General features: G+C 47.6%; 1 protein-coding gene across 1 annotated transcript in view; it reads left to right on the plus strand.

Annotated features, from left to right (window-relative positions):
- Positions 1–15225, plus strand: part of SRCAP (Snf2 related CREBBP activator protein) — a 110293-nt gene that overhangs the window by 69865 nt on the left and 25203 nt on the right. Inside the window, exons 26-31 of the mRNA XM_072936391.1 lie at positions 65–271; positions 2531–2577; positions 2632–2740; positions 5808–6100; positions 9200–9420; positions 12938–13131. Of these exons, the coding sequence (XP_072792492.1) occupies positions 65–271; positions 2531–2577; positions 2632–2740; positions 5808–6100; positions 9200–9420; positions 12938–13131 (1071 nt within the window). The remainder of the gene's footprint in view (positions 1–64; positions 272–2530; positions 2578–2631; positions 2741–5807; positions 6101–9199; positions 9421–12937; positions 13132–15225) is intronic.

Here is a 15225-nt window from a genome sequence, read left to right on the forward strand (position 1 = left end):
AATGGGAAAATTTCTGGAATTTGTGTAATTTTGTGTAACTTTACGGAATTTTGGGAATTTTCAGGTCACGTGGTGCACCTGGTGGCCGCGGGGGGGCAGCACCTGCTGGCCCCGCCCACCCAGCTGGCCCTGCTGGCGCCCCTGGGAGCCCCCGCGGCGGGGGGCGGGGCCGGGGGCGGGGCCGGGGGCGGGGCCGGGGTGGCCACGCCCCCTCCGACCCCCGCGGGGCTCGGGCTCCCCCTGGCGGCCGCACAAGGTCAGGCGGGAAGGGGTTAAATGAACACACCTGGGGGGGGCACCTGGGCACACATGGGCACACCTGGCGGTACCTGGGGGGCACCTGGGCACACCTGGGCACACCTGGGCACACCTGGGCACAGTTAAAACACACCTGGGAACTCACCTGGGCACACCTGGGGGGAGTTAAACACACCTGGGGGGGGGTGAAACACACCTGGGGGCACCTGAGAACTCACCTGGGCACAGCTGGGGGCACCTGGGCACACCTGGGAGCTCACCTGGGCACAGCTGGGGGGGGTTAAACACACCTGAGAACTCACTTGGGGGGTACCTGGGCACACCTGGGGGGGTTAAAAGCACCTGGGGGGCACCTGGGAGTATCTGGGCACACCTGGGGGGGTTAAACGCACCTGAGAACTCACCTGGGCACAGCTGGGGGGCACCTGGGGGCACCTGGACACACCTGGGCACACCTGCGGGGGGTTAGACACACCTGAGAACAAACCTGGGCACACCTGGGGGTACCTGGGGGGGGGGTTAGACACACCCGGGGGGGCACCTGGGGGTACCTGGGGGCACCTGGGGCACATCTGGGGGTACTTGGGGGGGTTAGACACACCGGGGAGCTCACCTGGGCACACCTGAGGGGGGTTAAACACACCTGGGGGTACCTGGACACACCTGGGAGCTCACCTGGGAACACCTGGATGGGTTAAACACACCTGGGCACACCTGGGCACACCTGGGGGCTTTGAGGGCTGATTTTGGGGTGATTTTGGGATAATTTTTGGGTGTTTTTGGGATAACTTTGGGATTGACTTCAGGGTAATTTTGGGGTGTTCTTGGTGCATTTATAGGGTGATTTTTGGGGTGATTTTAGGGTAATTTTGGGAGAATTTGGGATTGATTTTAGGATTATTTTGGGGTGATTTCACGATAATTTCGGGGTCCCTGACCCCCTTTTTCCCAGGTGATTTTAGGATCATTTTGGGGTGATTTTAGGATTATTTTGGGCTGTTTTTGGGATAATTTCAGGGTAATTTTGGGCTCCCTGACCCCCTTTTTCCCCGGTGTTTTTGGGGTGATTTTGGGCAGTTTTTTTGGGCAGTTTTTTTGGGTGACTGTAGCCAATTTTGGGCTCCCTGACCCTGTTTTTCCCGGGTGATTTTAGGATAATTTTGGGGTGTATTTGGGGTGTTTTTTGGGTAATTTTGGGGTGATTTTAGGATAACTTTGGGATTGATTTTTAGGATAACTTTGGGGTATATTTGGGGTGATTTTAGGATAATTTTGGGGTGATTTTTAGGGTAATTTTGGGGTGATTTTGGGATAACTTTGGGATTGATTTTAGGATAATTTTTTGGGCAGTTTCTGGGGTAATTTTGGGGTGATTTCAGGATAATTTTGAGGTCCCTGACCCCCTTTTCCCCAGGTGATTTTAGGGTAATTTTGGGGTGATTTTGGGGTGATTTTAGGGGAATTTTGGGGTGATTTTAGGATAACTTTGGGATTGATTTTTAGGATAATTTTGGGCTGGTTTTGGGGTGATTTTAGGATAATTTTGGGCTGGTTTTGGGGTGATTTTAGGATAATTGTGGGGTGGTTTTGGGGTGTTTTTGGGGTGATTTTCGGGTAATTTTGGGATGTTTTTGGGGTAACTTTGGGATTGACTTTAGGATCATTTTGGGGTGTTTTTAGGGTGTTTTTGGGGTGATTTCAGGATGTTTTCGGGGTCCCTGACCCCCTTTTTCCCAGGTGATTATGGGGTTATTTTGGGGTGATTTTAGGGTAATTTTGGAGTGTTTTTGGGATAACTTTGGGATTGATTTTAGGATAATTTTGGGGTGTATTTGGTGTGTTTTTGGGGTGATTTTGGGGTGATTTTAGGATCATTTTGGGGTGATTTTAAGGTAATTTTGGGATAATGTTGGGATTGATTTTAGAATAATTTTGGGCTGTTTTTTGGGTAATTTTGGGGTAATTTCAGGATAATTTCGGGGTCCCTGACCCCCTTTTTTCCAGGTGACTTTAGGATAATTTTGGGGTGTATTTGGGGTGTTTTTGGGGTGATTTCAGGATATTTTCGGGGTCCCTGACCCCCTTTTTCCCTGGTGTTTTTGGGGTGATTTTTGGGTAATTTTGGGGTGATTTCGGGATATTTTCGGGGTCCCTGACCCCCTTTTTCCCGGGCGATTTTAGGGTTATTTTGGAGTGATTTCTGGGTAATTTTGGGGTGATTTTATGATATTTTTGGGGTCCCTGACCCCGTTTTTCCCCCCTTTTCCCGCAGTTCCGGCGCCGCTGGTGAACAGCGGGGGAGGGGTGGTGAAGATCGTGGTGCGCCAGGGGCCCCCCCCCGCCCCTCCCCCACCCCCCGGCCCCTCCCCCCAGCCCCGCCCCCCCCTGCTGCGGGTGCTGCCCGCCGCCCCTCCCCCACCCCCGCCCGGCCCCGCCCCCACCCCGGGACCGACCCCGGGCGGGGCCAACGCGACCGAGACAGGTGAGTGACGAAAAACCCGAAATTACCCCAAAAATGGGCCAAAATGGTCCCAAAATTTGCCCCAAAATTGGCCCCAAAAATGGGCCAAAATGTCCCCAAAAGTGCCCCAAAATGGCCCCAAAAATCACCATAAATGTCCCAAAATGGCCAAAAAAAAAAGCCTCAAATTGGCCGCAAAATGGCCTCCAAAAATGCCCCAAAATGGCCCCCAAAAACTCCCCAAATTGGCCCCCAAAAATGCCCCAAAATGGCCAAAAAAAAAAGCCTCAAATTGGCCCCAAAATGGACTCCAAAAATGGCCCCAAAATTGGCCCCAGAAATGTCCCAAAATGGCCTCCAAAAATGCCCCAAAATTGGCCCCAAAAAGATTCCAAAATTGGTCCCCAAAAATCACCAAAAAATGCCCCCAAATGGCCAGAAAAATGCCTCAAATTTGCCCCCAAAAATGCCCCAAAATGGCCCAAAAAAAGCTCTAAATTGGCCCCAAAAATGCCCCAAAATGGCCCCAAAAGTGTCTCAAAATGGCCCCAAAAAAACTCCAAAATTGGTCCCCAAAAATGCCCCAAAATGGCCCCAAAAAGGTTCCAAAATTGGTCCCCAAAATGGCCCCAAAAATGCCCCAAAATGGCCCCAAAAATCACAAAAAAATGCCCCAAAATGGCCTCCAAAAATGGCCCAAATTGGCCCCAAAATGGCCCCCAAAATAGCCCCAACAATGCAATAAAAAGGCCCCAAAAATGCCCCAAAATGGCTAGAAAAATGCCCCAAATTGGCCCCCAAAAATGCCCCAAAATGGCCCCAAAAAGGTTCCAAAATTGGCCCCAAAAATGTTCCAAATTTGCCCAAGAAATTCCCAAATAATGCCCCCAAATTGGCCCCAAAAATGCCCCAAAATGGCCTCCAAAAATGCCCCAAAATGGCCCCACAAATGTTCCAAAATTGGTCCCCAAAATGGCCCCAAATTGGCCTGAAAAATCACAAAAAAATGCCCAAAAATGGCCAGAAAAATGCCCCAAAATTGGCCCCAAAAATGCCCCAAATTGGCCCCGGAAATGGCCCAAATGGCCTCCAGAAATGGCCCAAAAAAGCCCCAAAATTGGTCCCCAAAATGGTCCCAAAAGTGCCCCAAAATGGACTCAAAAGTGCCCCAAAAATCACCAAAAATGCTCCAAAATGGAAAAACAAATGCCCCAAAATGGCCTCCAGAAAGGCCCAAAAATGGCCTCCAAAAATCACCAAAAAATTTGCCCCAAAAGTGCCCCAAACATTCTCCCAAAATGGCCCCAAAAATTCGGCAACATGGCTCCAAAAAATGACCAAAATGGCCCCTAAAATTCCCCTGAATTGGCCCCAAAAATGGCCCCAAAATTCCCCCGAAATAGTCCCAAAAATTCCTCCAAAATGGCCCCAATACTCCCCCAAAATGGCCCAAAAAATTCCCCCACAATGGCCCCAAAATGGCCCCAAAAATCACCAAAACTGGACCTAAAAGTTCCCCAAATTTGGCCCAAAAAATTCCCCCAAAGTGGTCCCAGAAATTCCTAAAATGGCCCTGAAAACTCCACCAAAATGGCCCCAAAAATCACCCAAAATGGCCACAAAAAATGACCCAAAATGGTCCCAAAAAGTGCCCCAAAATGGCCCCAAAATTGGCCCCAAAATGCCCCAAAATGGCCTCCAGAAATGCGCCAAAATTGGCCCCAAAAAGGCCCCAAAATGGTCCCAAAAGTGCCCCAAAATTGGCCCCAAAAATCACCCAAAAATGCCCCAACATGGGCAGAAAATGCCCCAAAATGGCCCCAAAAAATGACCAAAATGGCCCCGAAATTTCCCCTGAATTGGCCGCAAAAATGGCCCGAAAAGTGCCCCAAAAATGCCCCCAAAATGGTCTCCATAAATGCCCCAAAATGGCCCAAAAAAATGACCCAAATTGGCCCCAAAAATCACCAAAAAATGGCCAAATAAAATGCCCCAAATTGGCCCCAAAAATACCCCCAAAATGGTCTCCATAAATGGCCCAAAATGGCCCAAAAAAATGACCCAAATTGGCCCCAAAAATCACCAAAAAATGGCCAAATAAAATGCCCCAAATTGGCCCCAAAAATACCCCCAAAATGGTCTCCATAAATGGCCCAAAATGGCCCAAAAAAATGACCCAAATTGGCCCCAAAAATGGCCCAAAATGGCCCCAAAAAAGCTCCAAAATGGCCCCAAAAATCACCAAAAAATTTGCCCCAAAAGTGCCCCAAATTGGCCCCAAAAATGCCCCAAAATTGGCCCCAAAAATGTCCCAAATTGGTCCCCAAAATGGCCCCAAAAATGCCCCAAATTGGCCCTGAAAATGCCCAAAATGGACCCAAAAGGGCCCCAAACATTTTCCCAAAATGGCCCCAAAAATTCCTCAACATGGCCTCAGAAATTCCCCTAAAATGGCCCAAAAATTCCCAAAAAAATTCATCCAAAACGACCCCAAAAATTCCTCAACATGGCCCCAAAAATTTTCCCCAAAATAGTCCCAAAAATTCCCCCAGAATGGCCCCAAAAATCACCAAAACTGGACCTAAAAGTTACCCAAAATTGGCCCAAAAATTTCCCCCAAAATCCCCCCACAATCCCCAAATTCCCCCCAAATTCCCCCCAAAATCCCCAAATTCCCCCAAAATCCCCAAATTCCCCCCAAAATCCCCCCAAAATCCCCAAATTCCCCAAAAATCAATTCCCCCCAAAAAAATCCTCAAATTCCCCCCAAATTTTCCCCAATTTTCCCAAAATCCCACCCCCAGGACCCCCCAAATTTTTCCCAAAATCCCCCAAATTTCCCGAAATTCCCCAAATTTCCCCAAAGTCCCCCCAAAAATCCCCAAATTTCCCCCAAATTTTCCCTCCCCCACCCCCGGGACCCCCCAAAATCCCCAAATTCCCCCAAATTTTCCCAAAACCCCCCCTGACCCCTCCCCCCTCTCTTTTCTCTCCGCAGCCCCTCCCCCCACGCCGCCCCTCCCCCCTCCCGCTCAGGCCCCGCCCCCTCCACCTTTGGCCCCGCCCCTTTCTCGCGAGGAACCGGAAGCGACGGGGGCGGGGCTTAGCCCGGCTCTGGCCACGCCCACCGCGACGCAAACCACGCCCACTCCAGCACAAGCCACGCCCACTGCTGCTCAAGCCACGCCCATTGTGGCTCAAGCCACGCCCATATCGATTCAAGCCACGCCCACCGTCGCACAAGCCACGCCCACTCCGGTCCAGACCACGCCCATATCGGTTCAAGCCACGCCCCCTCCGGCTCAGGCCCCGCCCCTTTCCCCGCGGCCCCTCCCCCCCCGCCGGCAGCCGCCGCCCCCCCCGCGCTCCCCCTTCTACCTGGTAAGGGAATTTGGGGGATTTTGGGGAAAAATTTGGGGGGTTTTGGGGATTTTGGGGGGTTTGGGAAAAATTAGGGGGGTGGCAGGGGTGGGGGAGGAGAAATTTAAAGGATTTTGGGGGGTGTTTGGGGGATTTTGAGGATTTTTGGGGAATTTTGGGGGGAAATTAGGGAAGAATTTGGAAAAATTTGGGGATTTTGGGGAAATTTCAGGGGTTTGGGGGGAAATTCGGGGGTGTTTTGTGAATGTTGACGATTTTTGGGGGGAAATTCAGGGATTTTGAGAAATTTTGGGGATTTTGGAGAAATTTGGGGGATTTTGAGGAATTTTTGGGGGTATTTAGGGGGAAAATTTAGGAATTTTGGGGGGTCCTTTGGGTGGGAGAGGGGAAATTTGGGGGATTTTGAGAAAATTTAGGGGGTTTGGGGGGAATTTGGGGGATTTTGGGGAAATTCGGGGAATTTTTGGGAAATTTGGAAAAATTAGGGGGTTTTGGGGAATTTTGGGAAATTTGGGGAGATTTGGGGGATTTTCAGGGCATTTTGGGGTTTTATGGGGAAGATTTTGAGGATTTTTGAGGATTTTTTGGGGAATTTTGGGAAATTTGGGGAAATTTTGCGAAAATTTGGGGGTTTTGGGTAAATTTGGGGATTTTTGGGGGAAGTTTTTGGGGAATTTTTGGGGGTATTTGGGGGGAAAATTTGGGAATTTTTGAGAGGTCCCGGGGGTAGGGGAGGGGAAATTTGGGGATTTTGGGAAAATTTGGGGAATTTGGGGGGAAATTTGGGGATTGTGATGATTTCTGGGGAATTTGGGGGGGGAATTTGGGAAATTTGAGGAGATTTGGGGAAAATTTGGGGATTTTAGGGAGATTTGGGGAATTTTGTAGAAGTTTGGGGGGTCCTGGGTGTGGGGGAGGGGAAATTTGGGGGGAATTTGAGGGATTTTGGGGGGAATTTGGGGGATTTTTGGAAAATTTGGGGATTTTGGGGAGATTTTGTGAAAATTTGGGGATTTCGGGGAAAATTTGGGGATTTTGGGGAAAATTTGGGGATTTTGGGAGGTCCCAGGGCTGGGGGAGAGGGAATTTTGGGGGAATTTTGTGGTTTTGGGGCAAAATTTCGGGATTTTGAGGATTTTTGGGGGGATTTGGGGGAAATTTGGGGATTTTGGGAGGATATTTGGGGATGTTGACGGCTTTTGGGGAATTATGGGGAAAATTTTGGGAAATTTGAGGAGATTTGGGGAAAATTTGGGGGGCTTGGGGAAATTTGGGGGATTTTGGGGAAATTTGGGGATTTTGGGGGGTCCTGGGGGTGGGGGAGGGGAAATTTGGGGGATTTTGGGGGGAAATTCGGGGGGTTTGGGGGGAAATTTTTGGATTTGGGGAAAGATTTGGGAATTTTGGGGGGTCCTGGGGGTGGGGGAGGGGAAATTTGGGGGATTTTGGGGATTTTGAGGGGTCCTGGGGGAAATTTGGGGGGTTTGGGGGAGAAATTTGTGAAATTTTGGGGGAATTTTGGGGATTTTGGGGAATTTTGGGGAGATTTGGGAAAAATTTGGGGGGTCCCGGGTGTGGGGGAGGGGAAATTTGGGGATTTTGGGGGGAATTTGGGGGAATTTCGGACATTTTGGGGTTTTATGAGGAGGTTTTTTGGGGATTTTGAGGATTTTTGGGGAATTTTGGGGAAAAATTTGGGGAGATTTTTTGGAAAATTTGGGGGATTTTCAGTGGGAATTTGCGGATTTGGGGGAAAATTTGGGAGGTTTGGGGGGAAATTTGGGGATTTTAGAGAAAAGTTGGGAATTTTGGGGGGATTTGGGGGGGATTTGGGGATTTGGGACAATTTTTGGGTATTTTGGAGCAGATTTTGTGTATTTTAGTGCAGATTTTCCCCTGTATTTTCTCATTTTAAATCCAATTTTCCCTGGATTTTTTTCCATGTGTTTCCCACATTTTTCCCACTTTTTTTCCCCTCAGGAATCCCTGGAATTTGGGATAATTTGGGATAATTTGGGATAAATTTTCGGTATTTTAGTGCAGATTTTGGCTGGTTTTAGGGCAATTTTGGCTATTTTAGTTCAGTCTTTTTCCTGTATTTTTCCCATTTTAAATCCAATTTTCCCCGGATTTTTTCCCTGCCTTTCCCACATTTTTCCCATTTTTTCCTCCAAAACCCCTGGAATCGGGGATAATTTGGAGTATTTTGGGACAATTTTTGGGTATTTTAGGGCAGATTTTGGTCGTTTTAATGCATTTTTTCCCCGTTTTTTCCCCGTATTTTCCCCATTTTAAATCCAATTTTCCCCGGATTTTTTCCCCCGCTTTTCCCACATTTTTCCCTATTTTTCCCCTCAGGAATCCCTGGAATTTGGGATAATTTGGGATAATTTGGGACAATTTTTGGTTATTTTGGAGCAGATTTTGTGTATTTTAGTGCCGATTTTGGGGCTCCCAATAGTGTTTTTAATGGGATTTTTGGGTGAATTTTCCCCATTTAAATCCGATTTTCCCCGGATTTATTCTCTGCCTTTCCCAATTTTTTTTCCTGATTTTTCCCTCAGAAATCCCTGGAATCTGGCAGAATTTGGGATAAATTTTGTGTATTTTAGAGCAGATTTTGGCCATTTTAATGCATTTTTTCCCCGTTTTTTCCCCGTATTTCCCCCATTTTAAATCCAATTCTCCCCGGATTTTTTTCCTCGTGTTTCCCAATTTTTTCCTCTATTTTTCCCTCAGGAATCCCTGAAATGTGGGATAATTTGGGACAATTTTTGCGTATTTTAGTCCAGATTTTGCCTGGTTTTAGGGCAATTTTCGCCATTTTAATGCGTTTTTTCCCGTATTTTCCCCATTTTAAATCCAATTCTCCCCGAATTTTTTTTCCTTATGTTTCCCAATTTTTTCCCTATTTTTCCCCTCAGGAATCCCTGGAATCTGGCAGAATTTGGGATAAATTTTGTGTATTTTAGAGCAGATTTTGGCCGTTTTAATGCATTTTTTCCCCGTTTTTTCCCCGTATTTTCCCCATTTTAACCCCGATTTTCCCCAAATTTTTTCCCCCGCTTTTCCCACATTTTTCCCTATTTTTCCCCCCAGGAATCCCTGGAATCCCGTCGCTCCCGGGGCCGCGCGGAGCGTCTGGAGCGGCTCCTGCGGCTGAACGAGCTTCGCTGCGGCCTCAGCCCCGTCTACGGCCGGGAGGTTTTGGGGTTCCTGACGCTGCCCCCCCGAACCTTCCAACCCCCGGGGGGCGCCCTGGAGCGCGCGGTGCTGCCGCCCCCCCTGCGCCGCCAGCAGATGCAGCCCCTGCTCGACAGGTCAGAACGTTCCCCAAATTTTGGGATTTTTTTGGGAATTTTTTTAGTAAATTTTGGGAATTTTTTGGGGATTTTTTGGGATTTTTTTAGGATTTTTTGGGATTTTTATTGATTTTTTTAGTGATTTTTTCAGGTCAGGATGAAATTTTTAGAGTGTAAGAATTTTGGGAATTTTTGGGGGTTTTTTGGGGAATTTTTGGGAATTTTTAGGCATTTTTTTAGTAAATTTTTGGGATTTTTGGGGGATTTTTTTGAGATTTTTTGGGGATTTATAGCAATTTTTCTGGAAGGTTTCGGGTCAGAATTAAATTCTTAGATTGGTAAAAATTTTGGGAATTTTGTGGGATTTTTAAGGAATTTTGGATGATTTTTTACAATATTACCTGATTTTTGGGGGATTTTTTTGTGATTTTTTTTAAAGATTTTTAGTGATTTTTTGGGATTTTTCTTGATTTTTTTAGTGATTGTTTCGGGTTAGGATGAAATTCTTAGATTGGTAAAAAATTCCGGAATTTTTGAGGAATTTATTGGGGAATTTTTCAGGAATTTTTAGGATTTTTCCCAATTTTTTGGGTGATTTTTGGGGATTTTTTTCCAAATTTTAATGCCTTTTTGAGCCACTTCTGTACTCAGGATAAAACTCTCAGATTGGGAAATTTGAGGAATTTTCTGGCAGTTTTTAGGAATTTTAGGGGAGTTTTTGGGGCACTTTGGGAATTTGGGGCCCTGGAGCGCCGTGCTGCCGCCCCCCCTGCGCCGGCAGCAGATGCAGCCCCTGCTCGACAGGTCAGGATGTTCCCCAAATTTTTTTGGGATTTTGGGAATTTTTGGGAATTTTTGGGTGATTTTTGAGCGTTTTATGGGGATTTTTTGGCATTTTTTGGCATTTTTTTGGGATTTTTTTAGGATTTTTGGGGATTTTTCTTGATTTTTTAATGATTTTTTAGGGTCAGGACGATATTCTTAGAATGGCAAAAATTTTGGGGATTTTTTGGGAATTTTTGGGAATTTTTTGGGAATTTTTGGGGATTTTTTTGGGATTTTTTAGTGATTTTTTGGGATTTTTTTGGGATTTATTGGGATTTTTTTGATGGGGTTTTGGGTCAGGATGAAATTCTCAGAGTGGTAAAGATTTTGGGAATTTTTGGGGAAATTTTGAATGATTTTTTAGAATTTTTGGGGTTTTATGGTGATTTTGTGGGATTTTTTGCGATTTTTGGGGATTTTTTGGGATTTTTCTTGATTTTTTAGTGATGGTTTCAGTTCAGGATTAAATTCTTGGATTGGTAAAAATTTCTGGAAATTTTTGGGAATTTTTGGGAAATTTTGCTGATTTTTCTTGATTTTTTGAGGATTTTTTGGGATTTTTTAGGGGAATTTGGGAGGATTTTAGGGGAGTTTTTGGGGCACTTTGGGCCCCCCCTGCGCCGCCAGCAGATGCAGCCCCTGCTTGACAGGTCAGGATGTTACCCAAATTTTTTTGGGATTTTGGGAATTTTTTTGGGAATTTTTGGGTGATTTTTGAGCGTTTTATGGGGATTTTTTGCGATTTTTTTAGTGATTTTTGCGATTTTCTTCGAATTTTTTAGTGATTTTTTTGGGCAGGTTTGGGGTCAGGATGAAATTCTTAGACTGCCAAATATTTTGGGAATTTTTGAAAATTTTTTTGAATTTTTCTGGAATTTTTTAGGAATTTTTAGGATTTTTCCCAATTTCTGGGTGATTTTTTGGGGTTTTTTAGTGATTTTTTAGGATTTTTTGGGGATTTATTGGGATTTTTTTCATCAGGTTTTGGGTCAGGATTAAATTTTAAGGTTGGTAAAAATTTTGGGAATTTTTTGGGAATTTTTTGGGAATTTTTTCGAATTTTTTTGAGATTTTTTATGATTTTTTAGCAGATTTTTAGGGCTTTTCTCAAATTTTTAGTCATTCTTTGGCGAGCTTGGTGTCAGGCTGATAGTCTAAGATTGGTAAGAATTTTGGGAATTTTGGGAATTTTTATGGGAATTTTTGGGGATTTTTTAGTGATTTTTTTGCGATTTTTTTAGTGATTTTTGCGATTTTCTTCAAATTTTTTAGTGATTTTTTTGGCAGGTTTGGGGTCAGGATGAAATTCTTACATTGGTAAAAATTTTGAGAATTTTTTGGGAATGTTTCCTGATTTTGTTGGGATTTTTTGGGATTTTTTTGGGGATTTTTGGGGATGTTTTTGGGATTTTTTGGGGATTTTTCATCGAATTTTTTAGTGATTTTTTTAGTGATTGTTTCGGGTCAGGATGAAATTCTTAGAGTGGTAAAAATTTTGGGAATTTTTGGGAAATTTTTGGATGATTTTTTGGAATTTTTGGGGTTTTATGGTGATTTTTTGGGATTTTTTGTGATTTTGTGATTTTTGGGGTGCCACCACCCCATTTTAATGTCCCCAAATCCCAATTTTGGGGTATCCAAGTAACTTTAGGGTTCGAAATTCCAAATTTACCGTGACAAACCCCCCAAAATTGCTTCCAGGCCCCTGTTAGAGATGTCCCCAAGGTGTCCCCAAGGTGCCACCACCCCATTTTAATGTCCCCAAATCCCAATTTTGGGGTGTCCCAGTGTCCCCAGGGTGTCACCACCCCATTACAGTGTCTCCAAATCCCAATTTTGGGGTATCCAAGTAACTTTAGGGTGCGAAATTCCAAATTTAACATGAAAAACCCCCCCAAATTCCATACCAGGCCCCCATTACCAACGTCCCCAAGGTGCCACCCCCCATTTCAGTGTCCCCAAATCCCAATTTTGGGGTGTTCAAGCAACTTTAGGGTAGAAAACTCCAAATTTAACGTGACAAACCCCCCAAAATTGCTGCCGGACCCCCATAACCGACGTCCCCAAGGTGCCACCTCCATTTTAATGTCCCCAAATTCCAATTTTGGGGTGTCCCAATGTCCCCATGGGCCAAACCAAGTGACTTCAGGGGGGGATCCAGGAGCTTTGGGCTGTTCCATGTCCCCACGGGTGTCCTCACCCATTTTAATGTCCCCAAATCCCAATTTTGGGGTATCCAAGCAACTTTAGGGTGCAAAACTCCAAATTTAATGTGACAAACCCCCCAAAATTGCTGCCAGACCCCCATTACCAATGTCCCCAAGCTGCCACCCCCCATTTTTGGGTCCCCAAATCCCAATTTTGGGGTGTCCCAGTGTCCCCAGGTGTGTCCCAGTGTCCCCAAAGGCCAAACCAAGTAAATTTAAGGTGGAAAATTCCAAATTGAACATGACAAAGCCCCCAAATTTTGTGCTACGCCCCCCATAACTGACGTCCCCATGGTGCCACCCCCCCACTTTAATGTCCCCAAATCCCAATTTTGGGGTGTCACAGTGTCCCCAAAGTGTCCCCAAATCCCAATTTCAGGGTATCTCAGTGACTTACAGGTAAAAAACTCCAAATTTAACATGACAAATGCCCCAAATTCAATGCTGGACCCCCATTACCGATGTCCCCAAGGTGCCACCACCGTGTCCCCATGTCCCCGCAGGTTCCAGGTGGCCGTGCCGGCGGTGGCCTCGCGGGGGGTGTCCCTCCACAGCGGCCGCCCCCCCCCGTGGGCGCAGCGGCAGCGGCAGCGCTTGGAGCAGCGGCTGCGGGAGGAGCTGCGGGCACGGGGGGCACTGCCCGGCCCGGGGCTGCAGAGCCACTTCCCCGACCCACGGCTGGTGCAGTACGACTGCGGTACGGGGACATCGGGGACATTCGGGGTGTTGGGGACATTGGGGACATCATGCCTCATCCAAGATGGCCGCCAGAGCCATAATCCCATCATGCCTCATCCAATATGGCCGCCAGCACCATAAATCCCCATCATGCCGCATCCAAGATGGCGGCTAGAGCCATAAATCCCATCATGCCTCATCCAATATGGCCGCCGGCACCATAAATCCCATAATGCTTTGCCCAATATGGCCGCCGGAGCCATAAATCCCATCATTCCTCATCCAATATGGCCGCCGGCATCATAAATCCCATCATGCCGCATCCAAGATGGCCACCGGCACCATAAATCCCATAATGCTTTGTCCAATATGGCTGCCGGCAGCATAAATCCCATAATGCTTCATCCAAGATGGCCGCCAGTACCATAAATCCCATAATGCTTTGTCCAATATGGCCACTGGCACCATAAATCCCATAATGCTTCATCCAATATGGCCGCTGGCATCATAAATTCCATCATGCCTCATCCAACATGGCCGCTGGCATCATAAATTCCATCATGCCTCATCCAACATGGCCGCCAGCACCATAAATCCCATCATGCCTCATCCAATATGGCCGCCGGCGCCATAAATCCCCATAATGTCTCATCCAAGATGGCTGCCACAGCCAAAAATCCCATCATGCTTCATCCAATACGGCCGCCGGTGCCATAAATCCCATAATGCCTCATCCAATATGGCCACCAGTACTACAAATCCCATCATGCCTCATCCAATATGGCCGCCGGCACCATTTTGGAGACTTGGAGGTGGCGCCTGATGTCCCCAGGGGGGTCCCATTCAGTTTTGGGGACATTTTGGGGACATTTGGGGCAATAGGGGCAATGGGGACATTGGGGACATTGGGGACATTGGGGACATTGGGGACATTGGGGACATTGGGGACATTGGGGACATTGGGGACATTGGGGGGACATCGGGGACATCGGGGACATTGGGGACATCGGGGACATTGGGGACATTGGGGGCAATGGGGACATTGGGGACATTGGGGACGTTGGGGACATTGGGGACATTGGGGGTGTTGGGCACATTGGGGTCAATAGGGGCAATGGGGGCAATGGGGGCAATGGGGACAATGTGGTCATGGAGGACCTGGAGAGTGTTGGGGACATTGGGGACATTGGGGACATTTGGGGTGTTGGGGACATTGGGGACATTGGGGACATTGGGGACATTGGGGACATTTGGAGCAATGGGGACATTGGGGGCATTGGGGACATTGGGGGGATTGGGGACATTGGGGGGACATTGGGGACATTGGGGGGACATTGGGGACATTGGGGTCATTGGGGGGACATTGGGGACATTGGGGACATTGGGGTCATTGGGGGGACATTGGGGACATTGGGGACAATGTGGACATTTGGGACATTTGGGACATTGGGGACATTGGGGGTGTTGGGGACATTGGGGACATTGGGGACATTGGGGGGATTGGGGTCAATGGGGACATTGGGGACATTGGGGGGACATTGGGGACATTGGGGACATGGAGGACCTGGAGAGTGTTGGGGACATTGGGGACATTGGGGACATTGGGGACATTGGGGTCAATGGGGGCAATGGGGACATTGGGGACATTGGGGGGACATTGGGGACATTGGGGACATGGAGGACCTGGAGAGTGTTGGGGACATTGGGGACATTGGGGACATTGGGGACATTGGGGACATTGGGGTCAATGGGGGCAATGGGGACAATGTGGTCATGGAGGACCTGGAGAATGTTGGGGACATTTGGGGTGTTGGGGACATTGGGGGACATTGGGGACATTGGGATCAATGGGGGAAATGGGGACAATGTGGTCATGGAGGACGTGGAGAGTATTTGGGACATGGGGACATTGGGGGCAATGGGGACATTGGGGACGTTGGGGACATTGGGGACATTGGGGACCTTGGGGACATCGGGCACGGGGGGCACTGCCCAGCCCGGGGCTGCAGAGCCACTTCCCCGACCCCCGATTGGTGCAGTACGACTGCGGTACGGGGACACGGGGACATCGGGGACATTGGGGGCGTTCGGGGCATTGGGGACATTGGGGACA

This window comes from Taeniopygia guttata, chromosome 16 (genome assembly GCF_048771995.1).
Source record: "Taeniopygia guttata chromosome 16, bTaeGut7.mat, whole genome shotgun sequence".
NCBI classification, from domain to species: domain Eukaryota; kingdom Metazoa; phylum Chordata; class Aves; order Passeriformes; family Estrildidae; genus Taeniopygia; species Taeniopygia guttata.